The sequence below is a fragment of the Macrobrachium nipponense genome, chromosome 30 (assembly GCF_015104395.2).
Source record: "Macrobrachium nipponense isolate FS-2020 chromosome 30, ASM1510439v2, whole genome shotgun sequence".
Lineage (NCBI taxonomy): Eukaryota > Metazoa > Arthropoda > Malacostraca > Decapoda > Palaemonidae > Macrobrachium > Macrobrachium nipponense.
The window spans coordinates 25,965,819-25,988,037 of record NC_087218.1 but is presented as its reverse complement, the minus strand read 5'-3'; the positions used below and the strand labels follow the sequence as shown (position 1 = coordinate 25,988,037).

At 44.7% G+C, this 22,219-nt stretch overlaps 1 protein-coding gene and 1 non-coding gene across 8 annotated transcripts in view; both read right to left on the bottom strand.

Annotated features, from left to right (window-relative positions):
• The window catches only part of LOC135202381 (cyclin-J-like), a 197,005-nt gene that overhangs the window by 61,772 nt on the left and 113,014 nt on the right, over window positions 1-22,219 (bottom strand). For all 7 annotated transcript variants that reach the window (XR_010311725.1, XM_064231754.1, XM_064231753.1 and 4 more), the window contains exon 6: window positions 4,764-4,923. Coding sequence is in view for 6 of the 7 variants with exons in the window: in XM_064231754.1 (XP_064087824.1) it covers window positions 4,764-4,923 (160 nt within the window). In the remaining variant the exon portion in view is untranslated. The remainder of the gene's footprint in view (window positions 1-4,763; window positions 4,924-22,219) is intronic.
• LOC135202606 (U6 spliceosomal RNA) lies at window positions 1,340-1,450 on the bottom strand. Its single transcript, XR_010311770.1, has one exon. It is a non-coding gene; the product is annotated as a U6 spliceosomal RNA (small nuclear RNA).

Below are 22,219 nucleotides of genomic sequence, written 5' to 3'. Positions count from 1 at the left end.
CCTGGTACACATCCCCCCCGAATACAGGGAGAACACTGTATTATGATTAATATCTTTTATACTACTTCAGCAATTGTGTGGATATTGCCATTTACTCATTTTTTTTTATCATGTTATCTCATGTATCTAGATTGTGTATCTTACTGTCTGTGTTTTGTATATTCCATGTATATGGCTCTGACCTGAAATAAAGGATACTATTATTATTATTATTGTTGTTATTGTTATTATTATCATAATTCCTTTGCAGTTTAGGATAAATAGGGTGAAAGAAACTGTTGAATCCTGCTTTATGAATGATAAGGGCAGTGCCCCGTTTTTGCTTTTCAGTGACAAAAACACATCATGTTTTGCAAGTTTGTATGCCTCTGAGCCGAAAATGTCCCTGGATTTTGTCTCAGAGATCTGGTCCTCTCAAGCTAGCAGCTCAAGGTTCTGGAAGCTCTATAGCTAGCGACAGACTGCAGCTGACGCCAGTCTAGAGATGGTACCAGGCCTGTAGCTGGCAGAGGGACAGCTGGGCGGTAGATAAATTCGGCACCAGTCAGGCTGCTGGGAGTTTGTAGACACTGTAAGCTCTAAAATTGGCGCCAGGCAAACCTGAAGTTCTGGGCACCAGGATAGCTAGTAACTCGAGGTTCTGGAAGCTCTATAGCTGGAGACAGACTAGCTGGTGCCATCAGAGCAAGTGGTTCGGTTTTCACTCCTTTATGATAGCAAATGCAAAAGCTCATTATACTTCCAGTAGGTCGATGCAGAATGAAAGTAAGGGGCATGTGAGCCTGAAATCTACAGAAGCAGGGGCTACTCTGTTCTTAGCTTTCACTAAAAGAAGTCAAAGTTGTTTTCCTGAATCAGAATGAAGGACAAAGCTATTTTAGTCAGATGGTGAGAGCGTCCTTAAGAAAGCTCACTCCTTTCCCTCAGAGTTGGCGAGTGCTCCTAGATGCTTGAAGCATGTGCTGGCGCCAGGCTGTAACTGGTGTCATGCGAGCTGGAAGCCAGGCCAGTTAGGAATTCAGAGCTTGGATGGATCCTCATTCTTGGCTAAAACAAAGAAAGAACTATCTAGATTCTCTCTCTCATGACCTTCATCTTCTGTCAAAGAGAGAACTAGGGTTTACAAAAATCTTGACCAAAAGGCCTAGAACTCTCTAGACACTGAAAGGAGGAAAAACAAGAACCCAGTTCCAATCTTAAAAAGAAACTTCTTGCATAATTAGAGAAGAAACAAAAGAGGTAACTTCCCTCAAAAGTTCAAAAACTTGGACAAAGATCGGAACTGGTGGCATGGCCCATAGAGGAACCGACAGCGAAGGCCTGACCGCTGGCGCCAGACAAACAGGTGGACACACACTGTTCACTTTGTTTGGTTTGATCCTAGTGGAGGGGCCACACTAACCTTCTCTGTATTGTCCAATTTTAGTATATGTACTGCCAAAGCAAGTACTGTACATCCCTCGATAGGGATTATTCCTTCTCTGTCAAGCCCTTGTATATTTTCAAAATAAGGTGAGTCTCTTTTCTTATAAGATCTTTACATCAGGCAGTAATTTGTATAGTCTTGGTGCACAATGTCCAAATGCTCTCTCACCTGACTTACATTTTTCCCAGTTCAGATGGCCGATATCTTCACTTGCATATCTGAATACAATATTAATTTCAGGTCTAAAGAAGGAATGACATAGGTGGACATCTTGGCGCTCGGACAATTGGGTGCTTGGAGTACTCCGACACTGCTGAGAGCTCAGAGAGTGCTTTGGCGCCAAACACTGGTGCTCAACAACTGGAAGATCTGCCTTTTCAGTGGCTGAAATACATCCAAAAAGCGCCATCAAACTACTTGTCTACTCTGGGATCAGTATCTGTTCACAATGGGATTCATACCACTAATAGCAGACAAAGAATGCACATACATAAGGAGGCCTTCCAATGGTTGTCTGTCGAGAGCTGCGGACAGCACACTTTACTGAGGAGTAACTACCCAGGGGCAAATCCCTTCCTACTCCCACAGACTTCAGTATACCTCCTTCCTGGTGCATGGGTAGTCTGACAGGGACTGGGTTTAGGAGTTTGAGGAGCCGGATAGTCATCTCCTTCACTACACGTCCGTAAGACACCTGTCCAGTGGCTGTCCGTCAATACCTACTACTAAAAACAGACTAAACTGAGGGGATGACTACCTGTGTGTAACTCACTGACCTTCCTTGGACCTCCAGTATGCCTCTTCCCTGGTGCATGAGAGTCTGACAGGAACTATTACAATGGTAACATCTGTTAACCAAAAAACACAACTGGCAAAGGTACGAAAAAGAAGCACAGGAGCCAGGTGTAGGAGCAAGTGGCAAAAGGTTAGTAGGAGAGAACTGGCAGCTGGGTAGTCACTTCTGAGGCCGAGCGCATAAGAGAGGGTGCAGGTGTTGCTGGCGGCCAAGATTAGAGCCACTAAGATAGTAGCTTGGAAAAAGCCTATTTGTAGCATTCATTAAAACACCCATTTCTCGCTTTACTTCTTTCTGCCTTAACACTTTTCAGTTCTCCTGCAAAGGAAAATGTGCAAGTTATGTCAAAAATTGATCTACCAGATGCTACAGGAAGCATATGCCTGGTAAATAAATCATAATTACAAAAATTACAGGCCCGTTGAAATGACCAATTACCCAAGAATAATTTCAGTCCAATGCCATTAGTGATGGCTTGCGTAAGGATTATGGCCTATACGTACACAAAACAAAATGCTTAAGTTATGGCCTAAAGCAAAGTAAAAATATAAAGTCGTAACATCTGAAATACTTTATGGTAAAACCATTATCAGCGTCTTGTCAGTAGCCTATGGTCAGAAATCAATTCATAAATTGCAAAAGGTAATGCATAAAGAAAACCAATAACATACACCAATTACTTTATGAATGAATGCCAAAACATCCGAGAATCACTTTCAAGCAAAACTATATCGACAACTCGCTAGTAGTTTAAGGCCATAGAATAATTCATAAACTGCAAAGTTTATGGGCAAATGAAAAAAAGTTTAACACAGATCAATTACTTTTATAATGGAGTATCATGACATTCGAGAATTGCTGTTAAAAACAAAACTACCATTGGCAGCTCACTTTTACTGGAGTGTTGTAACACACTGGTATTACTTTTAAAAACAAAAATTATTATCGGTGGCATACTAAGAGTTTATAGCCATAAAACAATTCATAATTTGCCAAATTTATGGCTTAATAAAAAGGTATAATTTACAGCCATTTACTTTTAAAATGTAATGTCGTAACATCCAGTTTTAAAGCAAAACTATTATTGGCACCACCAGGAGCCTAACCAGTAAGCAAACCATAAACTTTGGTTTCTTGATGACTTAGTGAATCAATTATAAAAAAAAACACAAAGGAAAACCGCATCATGAAAAATATCAGCTTGAAGGCTACAATATACATGTTCCAAAGGTTAAGTTACAGAAGCCTCCATCTGAATCCAGTAAAATAACTAGAAAATAATGAATAAAGCTACCACCAGACCAGGTGTTGCCACCACGGACGGCAGGAAACAAATGAGTATTGTCTGCTAGGTTGTTCCAATATTCCATTAGTGGGACGGGCTGTTACCTGAGCAAACTATATTGAAGCACTATACAAGTGGAAACTATAGCTATGTATTCACCTCGTAAGTTACTTATATCAAAATAAAGTATAATATATAACACCTAAATTGGGGATGTTATAACAGTATCAGTCAACCCACCCAGAAATGTCACAAGCCAGGTTACCCCTGTAGTAGTGGTAGTGCTGTCATTACACTCTACGCATTACATAAGGTTCTTAGCAGCATCCCTTCAGGTCCTAGCTGTATCTCCATTCACATTCTCCTCCATCCTAATAAATATTTCATGGTGCAACTGTGGGGTTTTCCTCCAATTACACCTTTCAGACCTTTAAGTTTCCCTTTCAGTGGTGAATGACCTCATAGGTCCTAGTGCTTGGCCTTTGGCCTGAATTCTATATCCCATCCCATGGATGACAGAATGACAGAGCAACAGGGCGCTAGGCCTAAGCAATGGCATAGGTCCTCACTCAAGTAGGGCTAGATTCCAGGAACAAAACCCAAAAGGAACTGGCAGGATTCAGCATTGTTACCAAGGGGAATAACCCCAACCACTAGGGAGATCACTGAATATTACTTCCTATCCTTCCTCTTTCTACCATACTTCTCCCATGCGAAGAAGGTCAACAACAATATTTCCTGCGGGAAGGAAAGAAGGATGCAACAAATTACCCCTACCATAGGAACAATACTTAAAGGGAATATCAACCATTCATATGACTGCACATGTTCCTTGCATGTCTTTGGTCTTGTTTCTTCTCCACACTTCATTCATAAAAATAAACCCCCAAAATAGTCAACAATCAAACAACAAACAAATACTCATTGAAAGTCTCAGTCTTCCAGCGAGCACACCAAGATATCTACCCTTTATGTAGGCCAAGAAAAAGTGCTTTTAGACTGCTGGTGATGGTCATTCCCCTCACTCACCCACTATAATCAACAGTTAACTGGCCTGTTACCAAGTTCAACGAACATTTCTAGTTTGTGTTGAGGGATACACCTATATAATAAGGTTTGGTTTGTATTTCCAGAGAAACAAAGTAGAATACAGTATTGTACAGGTTTGTTACATGACAAGATCTTTTCCAACTCTTATAACTACATATCTATTTAATAAGTAGAAAATTACATCACAATACCATATAGCTAAATACCTGATCAAAAGGTCCATAATATGTGAAAGCTTTTGTAGGTGGTAGCCAGTTGTCACTTCAAGTGACAGAGGCCAAGTTGGAAGTAAATGGCAATAAAAACGACCGCAAGCAAGACATGCCGCTGCTACTAGAGAAGAACGCCATTGCAGAAATGCTTGATCTGTAGGGTAGTGAAACTGTTTTATTTCAAATACGACATCTACGTAAAAAAATGTCAAATTTAATACTCAGACACCACAGCTTTAGACAACTTAATATTTTTTTCAAGGTGTGACCACCCATTCCACACTTAAGTACAGTGATATCAGAGGCAAGGGTTTGTTTGACATAAGTACGCATACAGAAAAATTTAATACAATATAAAGTTGGCTTCCTATTTTAAGCCCTAGGCTTTTATCTCCCATTTCCATTTTTCAGATTTTCTGAGCATAATAAAGGGATTTTGACGAAGGAAAAAATCTATTTCTGGGTGATTGGCTCGTGTCGCCCTATGAAAGTATCCTTAATATCATTCTTTCTAGGTAAAATTAGCCTAAAATTACCAGAGAAAAACAAAATTAAGAAAATGTCAGTAAAACTGACTCGCTCACTCTTAAAAAGAAGTGTCGGTATGATATAGGGGCGAGTGTGGAACATACCACGAGACAAACACCAATTAGAACTCCCTATCAGAATCCCCCCAAGAGAGAGCTGATACCAACGGGCGATGCAGCCTCTACTACTACTACTAGAGGACGCCACGGACAGCAGCGCCCCTAGCGGTCATCCTTAATTAAAACAGTTAAATACATCTTGTCCTGCAAGGGGGGGAAAACAAACCATAAAAAGGGGGGGTTTCATAGGGCGACACGAGCCAATCACCCAGAAATAGATTTTTCCTTCGTCAAAATCCCTTTTCTGGGCTCAGCTCGTGTCGGCCTATGAAAGAGTACCAGAGAAACAGACAAGATGGAAAAGGAAACAATGAAAAACAGTTTAAAATGATGGATATAATATAAGTAAATCAATTACAGCATACAAATTAAGCACTTAAACTAACTTATTATAACAGTAAAATAATAGAATGTTAGTAAACTTAAAGTACTTAAATGGTAAATAAATAAAATTACAGAGATGCATGTAAAATGAGGCAAATTTGGGATTTACTTAACTAGAATACAAAATTATAAAATATATACATACATGTGTCCTACCCTAGCATAAAAATAAGGGTAGGTACACTGAAATCCCTCATTAATACAATTATTCCAAAATATATACAAACACATTGTGACTGAAGTTCATCATAAACACAAAATGTGTAATATACAAACATATTGTGTCCTACCCTAGCATAAAAATAAGGGTAGGTACACTGAAGTACATATCAGTACAAAAGTGGGTGTCCCTAGCAAAAAAATAAGGGACAATCCACTATATGATACAACGGCTAAGGCTATGATGTTGAGTAGCCTGACGATAGGTTGAGGCATGTTGGTTGAAGTAGGTAGAAAGGAGACCTGGATCAATACTACAACTACTAAACAGTATCAGGGGAAACTATGTTTCCCGCTGCTACTGCTGAAAACTTTAAAGATTCCAAGGACTTTTTAAATAATGCCGTTTAAAGACTGTCGGGTATTTCCATCCAGTATACTTTCTAAGATCCTCAAAGTTCATATGTTGGAAATAATTAATTGAGGGGCTACTCCCCTGATATCATGTGCTTTTGGGAATGATCAGGGTGGCTTGTTTAAGAAGTAAAGGATTTGCTGTCTAATGCCTTTAACTGATAAAGTACCACCTTTTTCTCTCATAAAGAGAGCACCTGAGGATCTAGAAGAAGTACGAGATAGAAGGCTCTAAGAGTTGCATACTGGGCAGAGAGAGAAGGATCCTGTGGAAGTGGGATAACCTTCCAAGGAGCCCACCTTGCAAGAGGATCTTCATTTTTGGCTAAAAAGCTACGATCCGGAGCAAGTAGAACTTCTCCTGATGGGAGGAATTCCACATGAACCCGCATCCCTGGATAGAGCCGACAGTTCTGAAATTCTAGCTCCTGAGGCTAGGCTTAATAAGAATAATGTCTTCCTCAGGAGCATTATGAATGTACAAGATGAGTTGTCAGTATCTGAAGCTAGTTTGAGGACATCATTTAAGAACCATGAAACTGTAGTAGGCCTCTGAGAAGGTCTAAGTCTAGCACAGGCTTTAGGGATAGATGTGAAATAAGATTCAGTCAAATCTATCTGAAAACCTACTTGAAAGATTTTCTTCAAAGCCGATTTGTGAGTGGTAATCGTGCTAGCTGCTAAACCTTTTTCAACAATGGATCTGAAAAAGGATATAGCCAAATTAACTGTCATGGTTGTAGTGTTCGATTCTCTCAAGAAAGATGCTAATTTTTTTAACAGCTGAGTCATATTGTCTAATGGTTGACTCTCTCTTATCTGATTCTAGGAAGAGAATATTCTGTGGATCAATGTCAGCATCTTTATTAGCCGCAAACTTCATGAAGTCCATAAAGTTAGGGTCTGGAGAGTTCTTGAGGAAGCGAACACAGTCCTCATTTGTACTGATTGTGACAGTTTGGGATTGGGGATCCGTTGAGGTCGGAGACCCAATTCCAAAAGAAGAGGATACCAGTTGCTCTTGGGCCAGTCCGGTGCAATCAGAGCTACTATCCCTTTGAAAGACCTTAGTTTGTCTAGGACTTTCAAGAGAAGATTCACTGGAGGAAAATATAAATCCTCCTCCACTGATTCCAATCTAACGACAGGGCGTCCGTGGCATAAGCCAGAGGGTCCAGGTTGGGGGCCACATAGCAAGGGAGCTTGTGGTTCGCTTGTGAGGCGAAGAGATCCACTTGGAGACCTGGGACTCTCCGGCTTACCCACTGGAATGACCCGACGTCTAGAGACCACTCTGATTCCAGAGGAACTGACCGGGACAGGGCGTTCTGCTATCACATTTCTTACTCCTTGCCAGGTGAGTGGAGACAGATGCCATTTGTGTTTGTTTGCTAATGCAAAGATGGCTATCATGACATGGTTCACATGCTTGGATTTGGACCCTCCTCTGTTGATGCAATGAACTACCACTGCACTGTCCAAAACTAGCCTTAGATGAGAACTTCTTCGGGGGAAGCAGTCTCTTCAGAGTAAGAAATACTGCCATTGCTTCCAAACACGTTTATGTGGAGCTGGCGAAAATTGAACTGACCAAGTCCCCTGAACCTGTTTGAACTGAGAGTATCCCCCCACCCGGACAGGGATGCATCCGTGTGAATGGTTAACACTGGGAGGGGATATTGAAGGGGTACCTTCTTGGCTAAGTTCTTTACTTTTGACCAAGGCCGTAGTTGGTTGCGGAGGATCTGTGGAATTACTGGACAACTTGTCTCGATATTTGGAGTTTGCTCTTGACCGCCAAATTCGATTTATATCTTTCAGCCTGCTTTCAGAATGGATATCTGTTTACCGAAGCAATTTTTTTGAAGAGGACCCAAGGATTCTCTCCTGGTTTCTTCTTGACGTCTGTTTGCATTTGAGGAATTGCCTGACAGATTTTGCTATTTCCTTCCGTTTGGCCACTGGAATTGATAGATTGTGGGAAGACAAATCCCATTGGATTCCTAGCCACTGAAAATGAGATTCCGGAGTAAGTCTGGATTTCGTTTTGTTTATCTGGAAACCCCGCCAGATGTTCCAGAAAGTGAACTACCTTTTTGGTAGCTTCGAGACATTCCTCGACTGTTGGTGCCCAGATCAACAATCGTCGAGGTATGCCGCTACCATGATTCCCTGAGCTCTCAATTGTTGTACAACCACTTCTGCTATCTTTGTGAATACCCTGCTACATTCAGACCGAAGGGCATCACTTTGAATGAGAATGTCTGATTTCCTAGCCTGAATCCTAGGAATGGGCGGAAGTGCCTGGCTATAGGGATATGATAGTATGCGTCTGTAAGATCGATGGAGCATGTGACGGCTCCACGCGGAAGTAGGGTCCTTACTTGCGAGAGAGTAAGCATCTTGAACTTGTCGCAGCGAATGAAAGAGTTTAGCTTTGACAAGTCTAAGATTACCCTTCTTTTTGTTGAGCTTTTCTTTGGCACGCTGAATAAGCGCCCTTGAAATTTTAGATGTTTGACTCTCGCAATAGCTCCTTTCTGAAGAGTTTCTTCGCGTAATCATCAATTCCTTTTGACGGTACCTGAGAAATGATTGATTGGAGGGGGATCTTTGATCCAACTCCAGCCTAATCCTTTGGACACTATGCTCTGTGCCCAATTGCTGAACCCCCACCTGTGGCGGAAGAGGAACAGCCTCCCTCCTACCTGGGGAGCCTCATTGCTGATGGGCGGGTTGGCCACCACGCCCTCCTCTGAACTGTCTACTCCTCGTGCCCCTTCCTGCGCCACGCTGACGAAAGTAAACCTCTCGCCCTACCTCTCGGTTGAGAGTAGCCTTGAGCCTCATAAGCAGGGTTTAAAGGCGGCGAGATAGCGTAGGAAGTGGATGGTTGAGATTGCTGGGGGCACCAGGAGGAAAGGTTGGTTCTGTTTAGAGGTGGAAGGTGTCCCTGTTGGGTAACTGGGACTGCCTGCACAAATTGCTGCTGATGTTGGAGTTTTTTATAAGGCTGGAACCTCTTACCAGCCTTCTTGGTTTCTTGCCAGCAGTGGGAACGGATTCCTGTTTCCTTCCTTAGGAAATACCCCACCTAGCTCTAAGGCTCTGGTTGAGTCTAGCAGCTTCGTGGTGGACCTCGTTCACTGCGGACTCTGGGAAGAGATCCGCTCCCCACATGCTTGCAGCCAAGTTCTATAGGCTCATGCCTGATTGTGCACTCTTGTAGGACATGCTTCCGGCAGTTCCTCCTAGCCTGGAAGAAGTCAAAAGCGTCCGACAGAACCGTCTGAAACTGAGATTTCGCCAGAATCTTGAACAGCGGTTCCGTAGCGTAGGAAAGAGCAGCCATTTCTGTAACGATGAGGGAATTGAGGGACCTGCCAAACCTAGTTCGCGCGTCGAACTCTGCCTGGATTAGGGAATCCGGCAGCCTAGGTAATTTCTCACCGAACTGGTCCATGGCGCAGTCCGGCTTGAGTTTACCCAACGTGAATGTAGCTGGCAGATTTTCCCACAATTCTCCGAAGGCGGGGAAGAGTGGAGACGTAGCCTCCGACTCCCTCAACTGTGGAATAGGCTCATCCTTGAGGACTGCCTGAAGAGCCTTCTCCACCAATTTCGTGGCGAACGGAAGAGAGACCTCCTCTTCCGTCGCGAAAATAGTGAAGGGACTCTTGTAGGCCTGGAGTTTAGTGTTAGTACACTCCCAGTCCTCAAGGCAGTGAAACCCATTCCCGACCCGTGGGGGCGTGATCTCTACTGTAAAGAACTGACTCCTTCGAGATTTTGTCTTCTCTCGTGAGAGCCGTTGGCGTCAGCCTAGCATACCCGATGAAAGGCTGCGTCAGACCCGGAGGGTAGAACTCGAAGTCCTCAATCCTTCGAGTACCACACTCCGGGATAGAAATCATTCCGTCCTTAAATGGAGCGTAGGCAGCTACTCTCCATGGGTTCTCCATAGAGAAAGCTGGCAAGGAGTCAAATAGGTGGGAAGTTGAAAGAATCCCATGTGGCTAGGATTGCAGGGGAGACTGGGGGAGGAGGGAGGGAGCCTGAGCTAGCCCAGCCACTCGGTCCTCATTCTCTCATTCTATTAGAGAGGTCCTGATTGACTGTCCGTTTAGTTTGAGACAGACTGTTCGATAATTGCGCGAACATCTGCTCGAAACCGCGTCCCAATGCGGAGATTTGGGAACTACTAGCACCCCCACCAGTTCCATCACTCCTGGTGAGACAGTAGAGGGAACGCAGGTGCTGGTGCTTGCTACCCCTGCCGGCATAGCCGGAGAGGAGGCAGCGGAGGCGGGAGAAGGCAGTGACTCGGTGGTAGCGCGAGCCTTCTCCTTCGAAGCCTTGCTTCTGGAGCTCTTCGACTGGGAAGAGCCCGGCTTTGCCTTCACCGCATCGGCATAGGAAGTCGACGACTTCCTAACCGAAGAAGACGAAGACGACTTCCTAGAAGTCGACTTAGACAAGGTCTTCGGTTCTCTCTTTCCCTTCTCCTTAGGAGGTACAGAGAGAGCGGGAGGGCGAATAGGGATCTCGGATCCACGCCAAAGCCTTGGAAAGAAGCGGAAGAAGAGGGGACAGGAGAAGATCCAGGAGCGCCAAGGAAAGACCTTGGGCGCCCGACAAACCTACCTCAACCAACAAATCCTCGCTAACTACCGCCATTGGCTCAAGGTTCAGGTCCAGGGCAGCGAGCGTCCGGAAACCGACTCCTGGGAGGCTACGACCCCAAACGATTGCTGGAGGTCTTGCTGGGATGGAGGCTATCAGTGGGGCACGGACAAGGGGTCGACGTAAACCCGTCGACTTGCCCGCGGGGAAGATCTGGATGGCCAGCTTCCTATCCAAAATGTAGGGCTGGCCCTTGGCGGCGTTTTTTCCAAAGACGCCCACCCACGCTTTCAGGGTGGCATGAGGGCGACTTCCCTCACACCGCTAGCCTGAAAGAAAGGTGAGATTAGCTGCCAATTGTGGAACGGGGTGGGGTTAACAAACTTACGACTAGAAGTTGTTAGAAAAATCATAAGTATAAGCCTATAATGACTTACCCCATCTCCAGCTGACCGACCCAGGTCGTAGCTATAGCGCAGGCTTCGGGGTGCCAGACAATCGTCTCGTTGAACGACGTGGCACACGGGGCGTGAGACCTGCACTCGTCATGTCCACAGGGGTCGTTAGAGCGTCGCGTTACAGGCTGGGACCTGGCAGTTGGTAGCCTGTAAGTGAAAAAGTACATGAGTACCAAGTAAACACTTACAGCCTAACATATGCTCCGCTGGTGCCGGAGCGATAAAGTTAGATAAAACCAGAGCCCGCCAAAACAATACGTGTGGTAACCAGGTTGGAAGATAGGCTATGGCTCCGCAATGGCGGAAAGCACAAGAATCAACCAACTAGGAGTGGTGGTAATGGAAACCACGACGGAAAATGGCGGGGATGGTTGAAAAAATAATATAATAACACACAATTCATTGTAAAAAATCTTATAATTAGGGTATATTATCCTTAAAATAACAAAAATAAAACAAACTTCTCTCCGCCTTGTCTACTAGAAGAGTGCGTAGGTAAGGGTAAGCTCCCTTCCGATAGCGGGGGAGAGATATAAGGATATAGTAGGCAAGCAACCGACCACTCGTAGTGCCCACCCTGCCCGCTAGCGGAGCCAATAACCTATAACCAAAGGTGCCCCGGCTGCGACGGAAGGCTTCCTTACGTATCGTGAGGTGGCCTGAGCAACTGGGGAGGGGGGGAGGAAGGTCGGCGAAACACGGCGGGAGCGAGAAAAGGGGGGAGGGATGGCCTACTCCTCCCCGCCTCACCAACTACCCGCATGGAGACGACCGGTACCTCATAGTGGTCGCCCTATACCCCCCGCTGGGGGGGGGACCCCTGGTCACCTCCGAGAGTGTGAGAGAAGGCGATGAGGTTGTCATAACAACCAAGGGGTCCCCCAGCTCTCCCTATATCAGAGAGGGAGGGAAGGGGCAGGGTAAGGTGCTATGGAACACGTGACCGCAAGTGGCCTAGGCCGCGAGCAACACACCGTGGTAGGGCCACGTGAACCAAGCTGTACCAATACATGGAACAAGCACCTAGGCTAGCCTAACACCCTAAATAATAATAAAAACATCGAAAGGTGGAAGAGCACTTTTAGTAAAAGAGAAAGAAAGAAGCCCAGGAGGAGGCAGACTGTTCCAAGAAACAGGAGCCTACTCGGAGCCAGCGATAGCCGATGTAGAGCAAGAGCCGGGATGCGGGCCGGAAATAATAATAATAGCCCTAAATACCAAGCTAAGAGAATGGTAGGAGGGCTGAACTAGCTAAACTCGATGTAAAACAATGAATGTGATAAAGTAAGCCCATAAGTATAAGAAGTCCCAGTATGGAGGACCGGGAATTCTTACGAGGCGGGCATGGCCGCCACGAGACAACCGGGGAACCGTATATGACCTATAAAGAGGAAAATACTGGTACCCGGAAAGATAAAAATACGGTAAAATGTTACTTATGAGTTACTTAACTTAGCCGTGGCAATTGCAGAGCGTTCCATCGTAGATAGTACGAATAGAAAATCCAAGAAAACACGAGCACAAGAAAATGGCGACTTGTCGCTGGTGCCTAAAAATTAAGGATGACCGCTAGGGGCGCTGCTGTCCGTGGCGTCCTTCTAGTAGTAGTAGTAGAGGCTGCATCGCCCAGTTGGTATCAGCTCTCTCTTGGGGGGATTCTGATAGGGAAGTTCTAATTGGTGTTTGTCTCTGTGGTAGTGTTCCACACTCGCGCCCCATATCAATACCACACTTCTTTTTAAGAGTGACGCGAGTCAGTTTTACTGACATTTTCTTCAATTTGTTTTCTCTGGTAATTTTAGGCTAATTTTAACCTAGAAAGAATGATATTAAGGATACTTTCATAGGCCGACACGAGCTGAGCCCAGAAATTCACCTTACTGATTTCTGAGTCTATCAGTGTTTATGCTCAATAACTAACTTTACACCACATTTGCCTACACACAGCAGTTTCTGCTTCAGTACCTACCTGTAAAGACTTTTGTTTAGATTTAAACTCAGTGGTTTGGTTGTTGTACTTTTTATAACCTTTTTATAACCAAGATCCCGTGATCAACAAATACAAATTATTTAAAATTCATAATTTGCTGAAACATCCTCTTTCTTCTCCATCTCTCTGAATTATCCTTTTCCTTTTGGTGTTAAATCTGATTAGTCATGTAAATTGGTAATTATTTGGAACATTATCATATACAGGCTGTCCCCGGTTAATTGGAATTTGGCGCTGATACTGGCACCTCTGGTGGGTATGTATTGGTGCCAATACTCTACTATCAGTGCCAATAACTGGCAATCAGTGCATTTTGGCACTACAATGTGGGGAGGTAGGGAGGACAATTTATATAATGGAGAAGTAAATATTTAGCAAAAAAATCTTAAATTAAGTATTTATCTTTTTGAAACAGGTGGTGGGTAACAAAATATTTGTACAAAACAAACGTTTGTTTTAACCAGTGAATTCAATCCATAGGCTACTAATACCACCTTAGGAGGATTATCACTCATGTATGAGATCCTCATCATAAAGATAGCCGTCTCTCTTTGCAGGATGCCCCCTTCAGCAGCAGGAGGGGGTACAGTTACTGTGCCAAAGCCCTGTAGATCCAATAAGGGATTTTGACGAAGGAAAAATTTATTTCTGGGCAAGGGCCCGTGTCGCCCAGTGAAATGTCCCTTTAGCACACATTTCTAAGGTAAATTATTGCTAATATACCAGAGAAAAAAAGCTAATTTGGAAATGCCAAAATATTCTGGCTCGCTCACCTTATTTTAAGGTGTCAGTATGGTTTCTGGGGCCAGTGAAACCACTACCAGAGGTCCTTGCCATTTAGATTCATCCTTCTTCAAAATCCCTCTACTAAAGAGGAGCCAACCTAAGGCCCACTCCTCGCTACCGATACGGCTAGCACCTCTGACGTCATACCTGCAGTTAGCACCCAAGCTTGGGCCAAAAAGGGGGGGTACAAGAGAAGGGTGGGATTTCACTGGGCGACACGGGCCCTTGCCCAGAAATAGATTTTTCCTTCATCAAAATCCCTTTTCTGGGCTCAGCCCGTGTCGCTCCATCAAATAGTACCAGAGAAATGGCCACATAAGCTTGGCACAATGAAGTACACAAGGAAAATGTAGGGGAAATAAAAAACAAGGTTAATTGCTATAATCTAAAGATGAAGTTACGAGCATAGTAACAAGGGTAATTGAAACATTAACAGTAAATATAACACAAAATGATTAACCTTAAAAGTAATTACAATGTTAACTTAAACTGTGATTAATCCTAAGAACAAAATACAAGTAAATATCACAATATATACAACATGTGGCATCCAAGGTACAACAAAGGCTACATGGTGGCAGAGCCAAGGTAAGAATGTCAGTGAGGCAGGTAGAAAGGAGAGATCTAGATTAACCCTTAAACGCCGAAGCGATAAAATAAAAATTGTCTCCCTTGTGCCGGAGGTGTTTCGGAGTGAGCACGGAAGCGGAAAAAATATTTTTTTCAAAAAATCACAGCGCGCTTAGTTTTCAAGATTAAGAGTTCATTTTTGGCTCCTTTTTTTGTCATTGGCTGAAGTTTAGTATGCAACCATCAGAAATGAAAAAAATTATCATTATCATATATAAATAATGCGATATATGATAGCGCAAAAACAAAATTTCATATATAATTGTATTCAAATCGCGCTGTGCGCAAAACGGTTAAAGGTAACAAGTTACTTTTTTTTGTTGTAATGTAAACTAAATTGCAATCATTTTGGTATATAACACATTGTAAAACGATAAAAGCAACACAGAGAAAATGCATGAATTCGTAACGCGCGGACGTAAACAAATATTTTTTTCAAAAATTCACCGAAGGTTGAAATTTTGGCACTTATCGTTATTTATATGAAAATATCTCAAAACTGATAAAGGCTACAATCATGAGTATTTTTTTGTTGTATTCTACATAAAAATGCACACATTTTCATATATAATACTCCATGCAACGGTTAATTTAAAATGGTACAAAAATTATGTCAAAGTGACGAAATAATTTCAGGTGTGTGTCACCGATACTTTTTAGTGCGGCAAGAAAGAAATTCGCGCTTGCACGCCTGCGTAACGATTGTAAACAAAACAACACATTGATCCGTGAACTCCCAGCATCCCCCCAGGCGTGTGATTCAAGAGTTTTCAGCTGGTAGGCCTATAAGTATTTTTCCGCGAATTTTTAAAAAAACTTTTGTATGTTGACGTAAAATACGTCCAGTCGGCAACCGAGAGACAAAAAAAGTCGACGTAAAATACGTCCAGTCGGCGTTTAAGGGTTAAACTACTTACTATTACTCAAGCAGTGTCAGGGAAAACTGTGTTTCCCGCTGCCACTGCTGGAAATTTAAGTGCTTCTAAGGACTTAAGATAATGGCGTTTAAATACTGTCAGAGATTTCCAGCCTGTGTACTTCTTCAGATCATCAAAATTCATATGTTGGAAGTAGTTAATAGAGGTAGCTACTGCCCTAATGTCATGTACACGAGGGAAGGACTCTGGGTTGGCTTGTTTAATGAAATATAAAATTTGTTGTCTAATTCCTTTTAAGGAAATAGTGCCACCTTTTTCCCTCATAAATAAAGGGCCTGAAGATCTTAGGGTCGTTCTATTTAGGTATGCTCTTTGGGTGGTAACTGGACATAGGGATGGGTCCTGTGGAAGTGGGAGAATTTTCCACGGAGCCCACCTATCTAGTGGGTCCTCATTTTTAGCTAGAAATTGACGATCTGGAGAAAGTAGTATCTAGAGAGACCCCTCCCTTATACCTGGTAGGGAGGGAAGGGAAGGGTAAGGTGCGATGGAACACGTGACCGCAAGTGGCCTAAGCCGCGATAGCAACACAACCGTGGAAGGGCCACGTGAACCTGCTGTACCAATACATGAGACATGCACCTAGGCTAGCCTAACACCCTAAATAGAACTAAAATTACATCGTAAAGATGGAAAAGACACTTTTAGTAAAAGAAAAAGAAGCCCAGGAGGAGGCAAACCGTTCCGAGGAACAGAAGCCTACTCGGAGCCAGCGATAGCGATGAAGAGCAAGAGCCGGGATGCTGGGCCAGAAACACAGAATAGCCCTAAATACCAAACTAAGAGAATTGGGGTAAACTGGGGCTAACCTAGCTAAAAAAGTCGATGTAAAAAACGATGAACGTGATATAGTAAGCCCATAAGTATAAGAAGTCCCAGTATGGAAAGACCGGGAAATTCTTAACATGAGGCAGCATGGCGCCGCCACGAGTCGACGGGAAACCGTATATAACCTATTAGAAGGAAAATACTGGTTCCTGGAAGAATAAAATACGGTAAAACACTACTTATGAGGCACTTAACTTAGCCGTTGTGATGGCAGCACGTTCCATAATGGAGAAGGAGGTAATCCAAGATAATAGTACACAAGCAAGAAAATGCGTACGACGCTTAGCGCTAATAATTAAGGATGAACCGCTAGGGGGCGCTGCTGTCCGTGGCGTCCCTAGTAGTAGTAGTAGCGGCCGCATCGCCCGTTGGTATCAGCTCTCTCTAGTGGGGATTTTGATTGGAAGGTCTAAATTGGTGAATGTCTCGTGGTAGTGTTCCCACTTGCCCCTATTCTCATACCGACACTTCTTTTAAAGAGTGAGCGAGTCAGTTTTACTGACATTTTCTTAATTTTGTTTTTCTCTGGTAATTTTAGATTAATTTTACCTAGAAAGAATGATATTAAGGATCCTTTTTCATAGGCCGACACGAGCCGAGCCCAGAAATAATGTTTTTCTCAGGAGGGGTAAAAAAGTCACGAGTCATTATCAGTGTCTGAGGCTAATTTGAGGACATCATTTAAGAACCATGACACTGACTTGGGCCTCTCTGATGGCCTGAGTCTAGCGCAGGCCTTAGGAATAGATGAAAAATAAGAGTCTGTTAGGTCTATTTTGAATCCAAACTTGAAGATTTTCTTGAGTGCAGATTAGCAGTTTCAAACAGTGTCCTGAAAAAGGATATGGCCAGATTGGTAGTCATGGTTTGTGTCTCAGAATTTCTCAGGAATATAGCCAGTTTCTCAACTGCTGAGTCATACTGACGTAGGGTCGATTCCCGTTTATCCGATTCTAAGAATAGGATATTCTTAGGGTCGATATTGGCATCCCTTTTTGCCGCAAACTTCATGAAGTCCATAAAGTTAGGGTTTTCTGAATTCCTGAGGAAGCATACACAGTCCTCGTTTGTACCAGTTGATAGTCTGGGGTTGGGAATCCGTTGAGGTCGGAGTCCCAATTCCAGTAGTAGTGGGAACCAATTGCTCTTGGGCCAATTGGGGGCTATTAGAGCAATGTGTCCCTTGAACGTCCTGAGTTTGTTCAGAACCTTCAAGAGAAGATTCACTGGAGGAAAGATGTAAATCTTCTTCCACTGATTCCAATCTATAGCCATGGCGTCCGTGGCATAAGCCAGAGGGTCCAGGTTGGGAGCCACATAACAAGGGAGTTTGTGATTCGATTCTGTGGCGAAGAGATCCACCTGAAGCCCTGGGACTTGTTGGCAGACCCAGTTGAATGACTGTTTGTCCAGGGACCACTCTGACTCCAGTGGGACTGAACGAGATAGCGCATCCGCTACTACGTTCCTTACTCCCGCTAGATGGGTGGCGGACAGGTGCCATTTGTTCTTGGCTGCCAGTGAAAATATGGCTATCATAACATGGTTCACATGGCTTGAATTGGAGCCTCCCCTGTTGATGCAGTGTACTACCACTGCACTGTCCAGCACCAGTTTGACATGAGATTTCTTGGATGGATGAAGCTTTTTCAGGGTGAGGAACACTGCCATAGCTTCCAGTACATTGATATGAAGCTGGCGGAATGGAAGGGACCAAGTTCACTGTACCTTCTTGTACTGTGAGTATCCTCCCCAGCCACTTAGTGACGCATCTGTGTGGATAACTATTGTCGGCGGAGGGAACTGGAGGGGAATTGTCTTAGACAAATTCCTGACCTTCGTCCAGGGGCGGAGTCTTTTCTGTAAGATCGCCGGGACAGTGGCTAGTTTGTCTCGGGATCTGTTGTTTGCTCTTGAGCGCCATACGCGGTTTATGTCTTTCAGTTTTGCTTTTAAGGGAGCCGGCCGGAACCCTTATATATGGTGGTATGAATGTCAAAGTCCTGTCGTTAAAAAAACGGCATTAGCTGGCCGGCCCCCTTAACAGAACGTCTTTTATCAAAGCAAATTGGAGAGAGCCTAGGATTCTTTCCTGGTACCTCCGGGACGTCTGTTTGCACTTGAGAAATTGTCTGGTTGCCTTGGCTATTTCTCTCTTCTTCAACGACGGAATTGATAGTGTGTGAGAGTTCAAGTCCCACTGAATACCTAACCACTGAAAGCGAGACTCCGGTGTTAGCCGGGACTTGGTCTTGTTTATTTGGAACCCCAAATGTTCCAGAAACTGGATTACTTTGACCGTTGCTTTGTGGCATTCTTCGATGCTTGTGGGCCAAATGAGCCAATCGTCCAGATAAGCTGCTAGCATTATTCCTTGAGACCTGAGTTCTTGAACGACTGTCTCTGCCAGTTTTGTAAATATTCTGGGGGCTACATTGAGCCCAAAAGGCATTACTTTGAAGAAGAATGCTTGGTTCCCTAGCCTGAAGCCTAGGAACGGGCGGAAGTGTCTTGCTACTGGAACATGATAGTATGCGTCTGTAAGATCTATAGAGGTGGTGACGCCGCCATGGGCTAGTAAGGTCCGCACCTGTGAGATGGTCAGCATTCTGAACTTGTTGCAACAAATGAATAAGTTTAGACGGGCCAAGTCTAGAATTATTCTTCGTTTGTTTGAGCCTTTCTTTGGCCCGCTGAACAAGCGACCTTGAAATTTTAAATGCTTGACTCTTGACACTACTTTCTAAAGGAGTTCTTGAGCGTACTCTATCAATTCCGCTGTTGGTTGTTGATGGAAGGTTTTGGATGGAGGAGGATCTTTGATCCAGCTCCAACCTAGACCTTTGGACACAATACTTTGGGCCCACTTGCTGAACCTCCATCGGTGACGAAAGAGGAACAGTCTCCCTCCTACCTGAGGATTCTCACTGGTTCGGGGAAGGGCGTGCCCCACGTCCTCCTCGTAAACCTTTACCTCGGTTAGATGCTCTTCCGCCGCCTCTAGCTCTGTTACCCCTGCCAAACCTGTTGAAGGGCTGAAAGGATTGACTTTCAAAGACCGGGTTGAAGGCTGGGGAGACAGAGTAGGAGGTCGAAGCCTGTGCCTGCTGAGGTTACGTCAGCAACACAAACTATTGTTGTGGCTGCGCCTTAGAAGTGGATGGTTGCGGTACTTGTGATACCGGAACCGCCTGCACTACTGTTTGTTGCTGGAAAGGCTGGAATTTCCTAGGCTTCTTCTTTTTCTGACTTGATGCGGCCGATTCCGACTTCCGTTTGCTGATCAAACCCCAGCGAACCCTTAGGGTCTGATTAAGCCTGGTTGCCTCGCAGTGAACTAAGTGCTCTACTGATTCTGGGAAGAGATCAGCGCCCCAAATGGATGAGGCGAAGAGCTTATTAGGTTCATGTCGGATAGTAGCATCTGCCAGGGCATGTTTCCTGCAATTCCGCCTAGCTATGACGAAATCATATAAGTCACATTGCATTGAATACAATTGTGACTTTGCTGATTTTGAATAGCGGCTCTTCTCCGTAGATCAGAGCCGATACCTCCGTCATAACTAGTGTATTGAGGGACCTGCACAATCTCATCCTGGCGTCGAATTCAGCCTGGATGAGACTGTCTGAAAGCCTGGGTAATCTCTCACTGAACTGAGATAGCGCAGTCTGGTTTTAGCTTTCCTACCGAGAAGGTGGCCGGAAGATCTAACCAGAGATCGTCTGTTCTGGGGAGTAGAAGAGATGTTGGTTCCGTCTCCCGGAGCTGTGGCATTGGCTCATCCTTCATTGCAGCCTGTAAGGTGAGCTCCGCTACCTTCGATGTGAACGGGATGGGGGTTTCCGCGTCCACGGTGAAGATCGTGAAGGCACTCTTAAAGGCTTGAACCCTGGTGTCGACGCATTGCCACACCTCCAGGTTCCTTAGCCATTCACGCTGAGCTTGATCCCGAGAAAGGATTACGGTCTCCTTCAGGATCTTGTCTTCCCTCCTCATCGCCGCTTCTGTAAGGCGGGCATAGCCAATGAAGGGGGGCTGTAATCCTTCCGGATGAAACTCGAAGTCCTCAAGCCTTCGAGTTCCGCAGCCATCCAACGTCAGCATGCCGTCTACAAAGGGAGTGTGGGAAGCAATCCTCCAGGGATTGTTTGCCGTAAAGGTAGGGAGGGTACGCGAGTCTGGCATGGTTTGAACTACCATGCCGGGCTGTGTAAGACCTGTCGCAGGATTCTCTCGGAGACCTGCAATGAGGTTCTCCTGAGTGACTAGTCTCTCCGAGATGGCACGGATCGACTGGCCTGACTCCTCTAAAGAAGACGAGATTTGGGTAAACATCTCCTGGAACTTATTCTGTACTAAGTTCCTGACCAGACTGCCCATCTGCTGCATAATATTGGCCGAGATATTTGCAGAGAAGGTGTCTGGGTCGAAAGGAGAAGGTTCTACCTTTTCTTTTGGAGTCCTATGTCCAGTTCCTTTAGAAGTCGAAGGCTCAGGGTCGGAGAAGAGCTGAGCCTTGTCCCTAGAAGACTTAGACTTGGAACCCTTAAAGCTGAAGGCTTATGGGCAAGGCTAGAACCTGACTTCTTCGACAGCTTCTTTTGAAGCGATTTAAAGTCACGCTTACCTTTGACTTTAGGGATCGCTAGGGCGGATTTCGGTCTGACCGACTGAACCCTGCCCAGTGAATCCCTGGAAGGAAGTAGATGAAGTAGGGGAAGAAGCTCTAGATGGGCTCAATGGGAGACCTTGAGCCCCTACTAAACCTGCCTCACTTACATCCTTACCTGTGCCGTCTACCGTCATAGGCTCGAGGTTTATGTCCAGTGCTGCTACTTCCTGCAGGACCTCTTGAGTCGACAGTTCCTCTGAGGCTAGCGCAACTTGCTCCTGGATGGTGGTAATCAAAGGAGCCGCCACCTCCGGGTCCACGTAGGAGGCGCTCTTCCCGCCGGGGAAGATGAGGGTGGCCATCTCCTTTGACAGAATGTAGGGTTGACCCTTGGTGACATTCCGTCCAAACCCACAACCAAGGCCTTCAAGGTGGACAGAGCGGAGTCCTGAATCGCCTGGACACCCTGAAAGAGAGGGTTAGTATTAATATTTAAGAATACTTAAGGTTAATTTACGATATACAATGATTGATATATCACGAAACATATTGGTCATTGGAGTCATCTTGTGAAGGTTTAGTATCCGGAGCATTACTTACCCCGGAGGAGACCTGATTCACGAACTCATAGCAGATCGTGCAGCTCTCATGGTGCCAGACCAACGACTTATTGTACTGGATCGCACAGGTAGAGTGGGTCCGGCAAACCTCGTGCCCACAGGGGTCTTGCAGCACGGCATTACAGCCTGACTCCATACAATGGGTGACCTGTAAGTGAAATGATACACGAGTATCCACACTAACATCCTGGACTAAGTCCGTGATGTGATATATCATAACACCGGAATGCTCCGGAGTTAAAAGATAATAAGGACTAGTCTCTACCTGCTCTTCTGCCGTGTAATGTGGTGAGTCTACTGACAGGATCGGTAGAACAGCTTGAATCAGTGTGTCTCCGGCGTTGCCTGAGGACAAAAGAT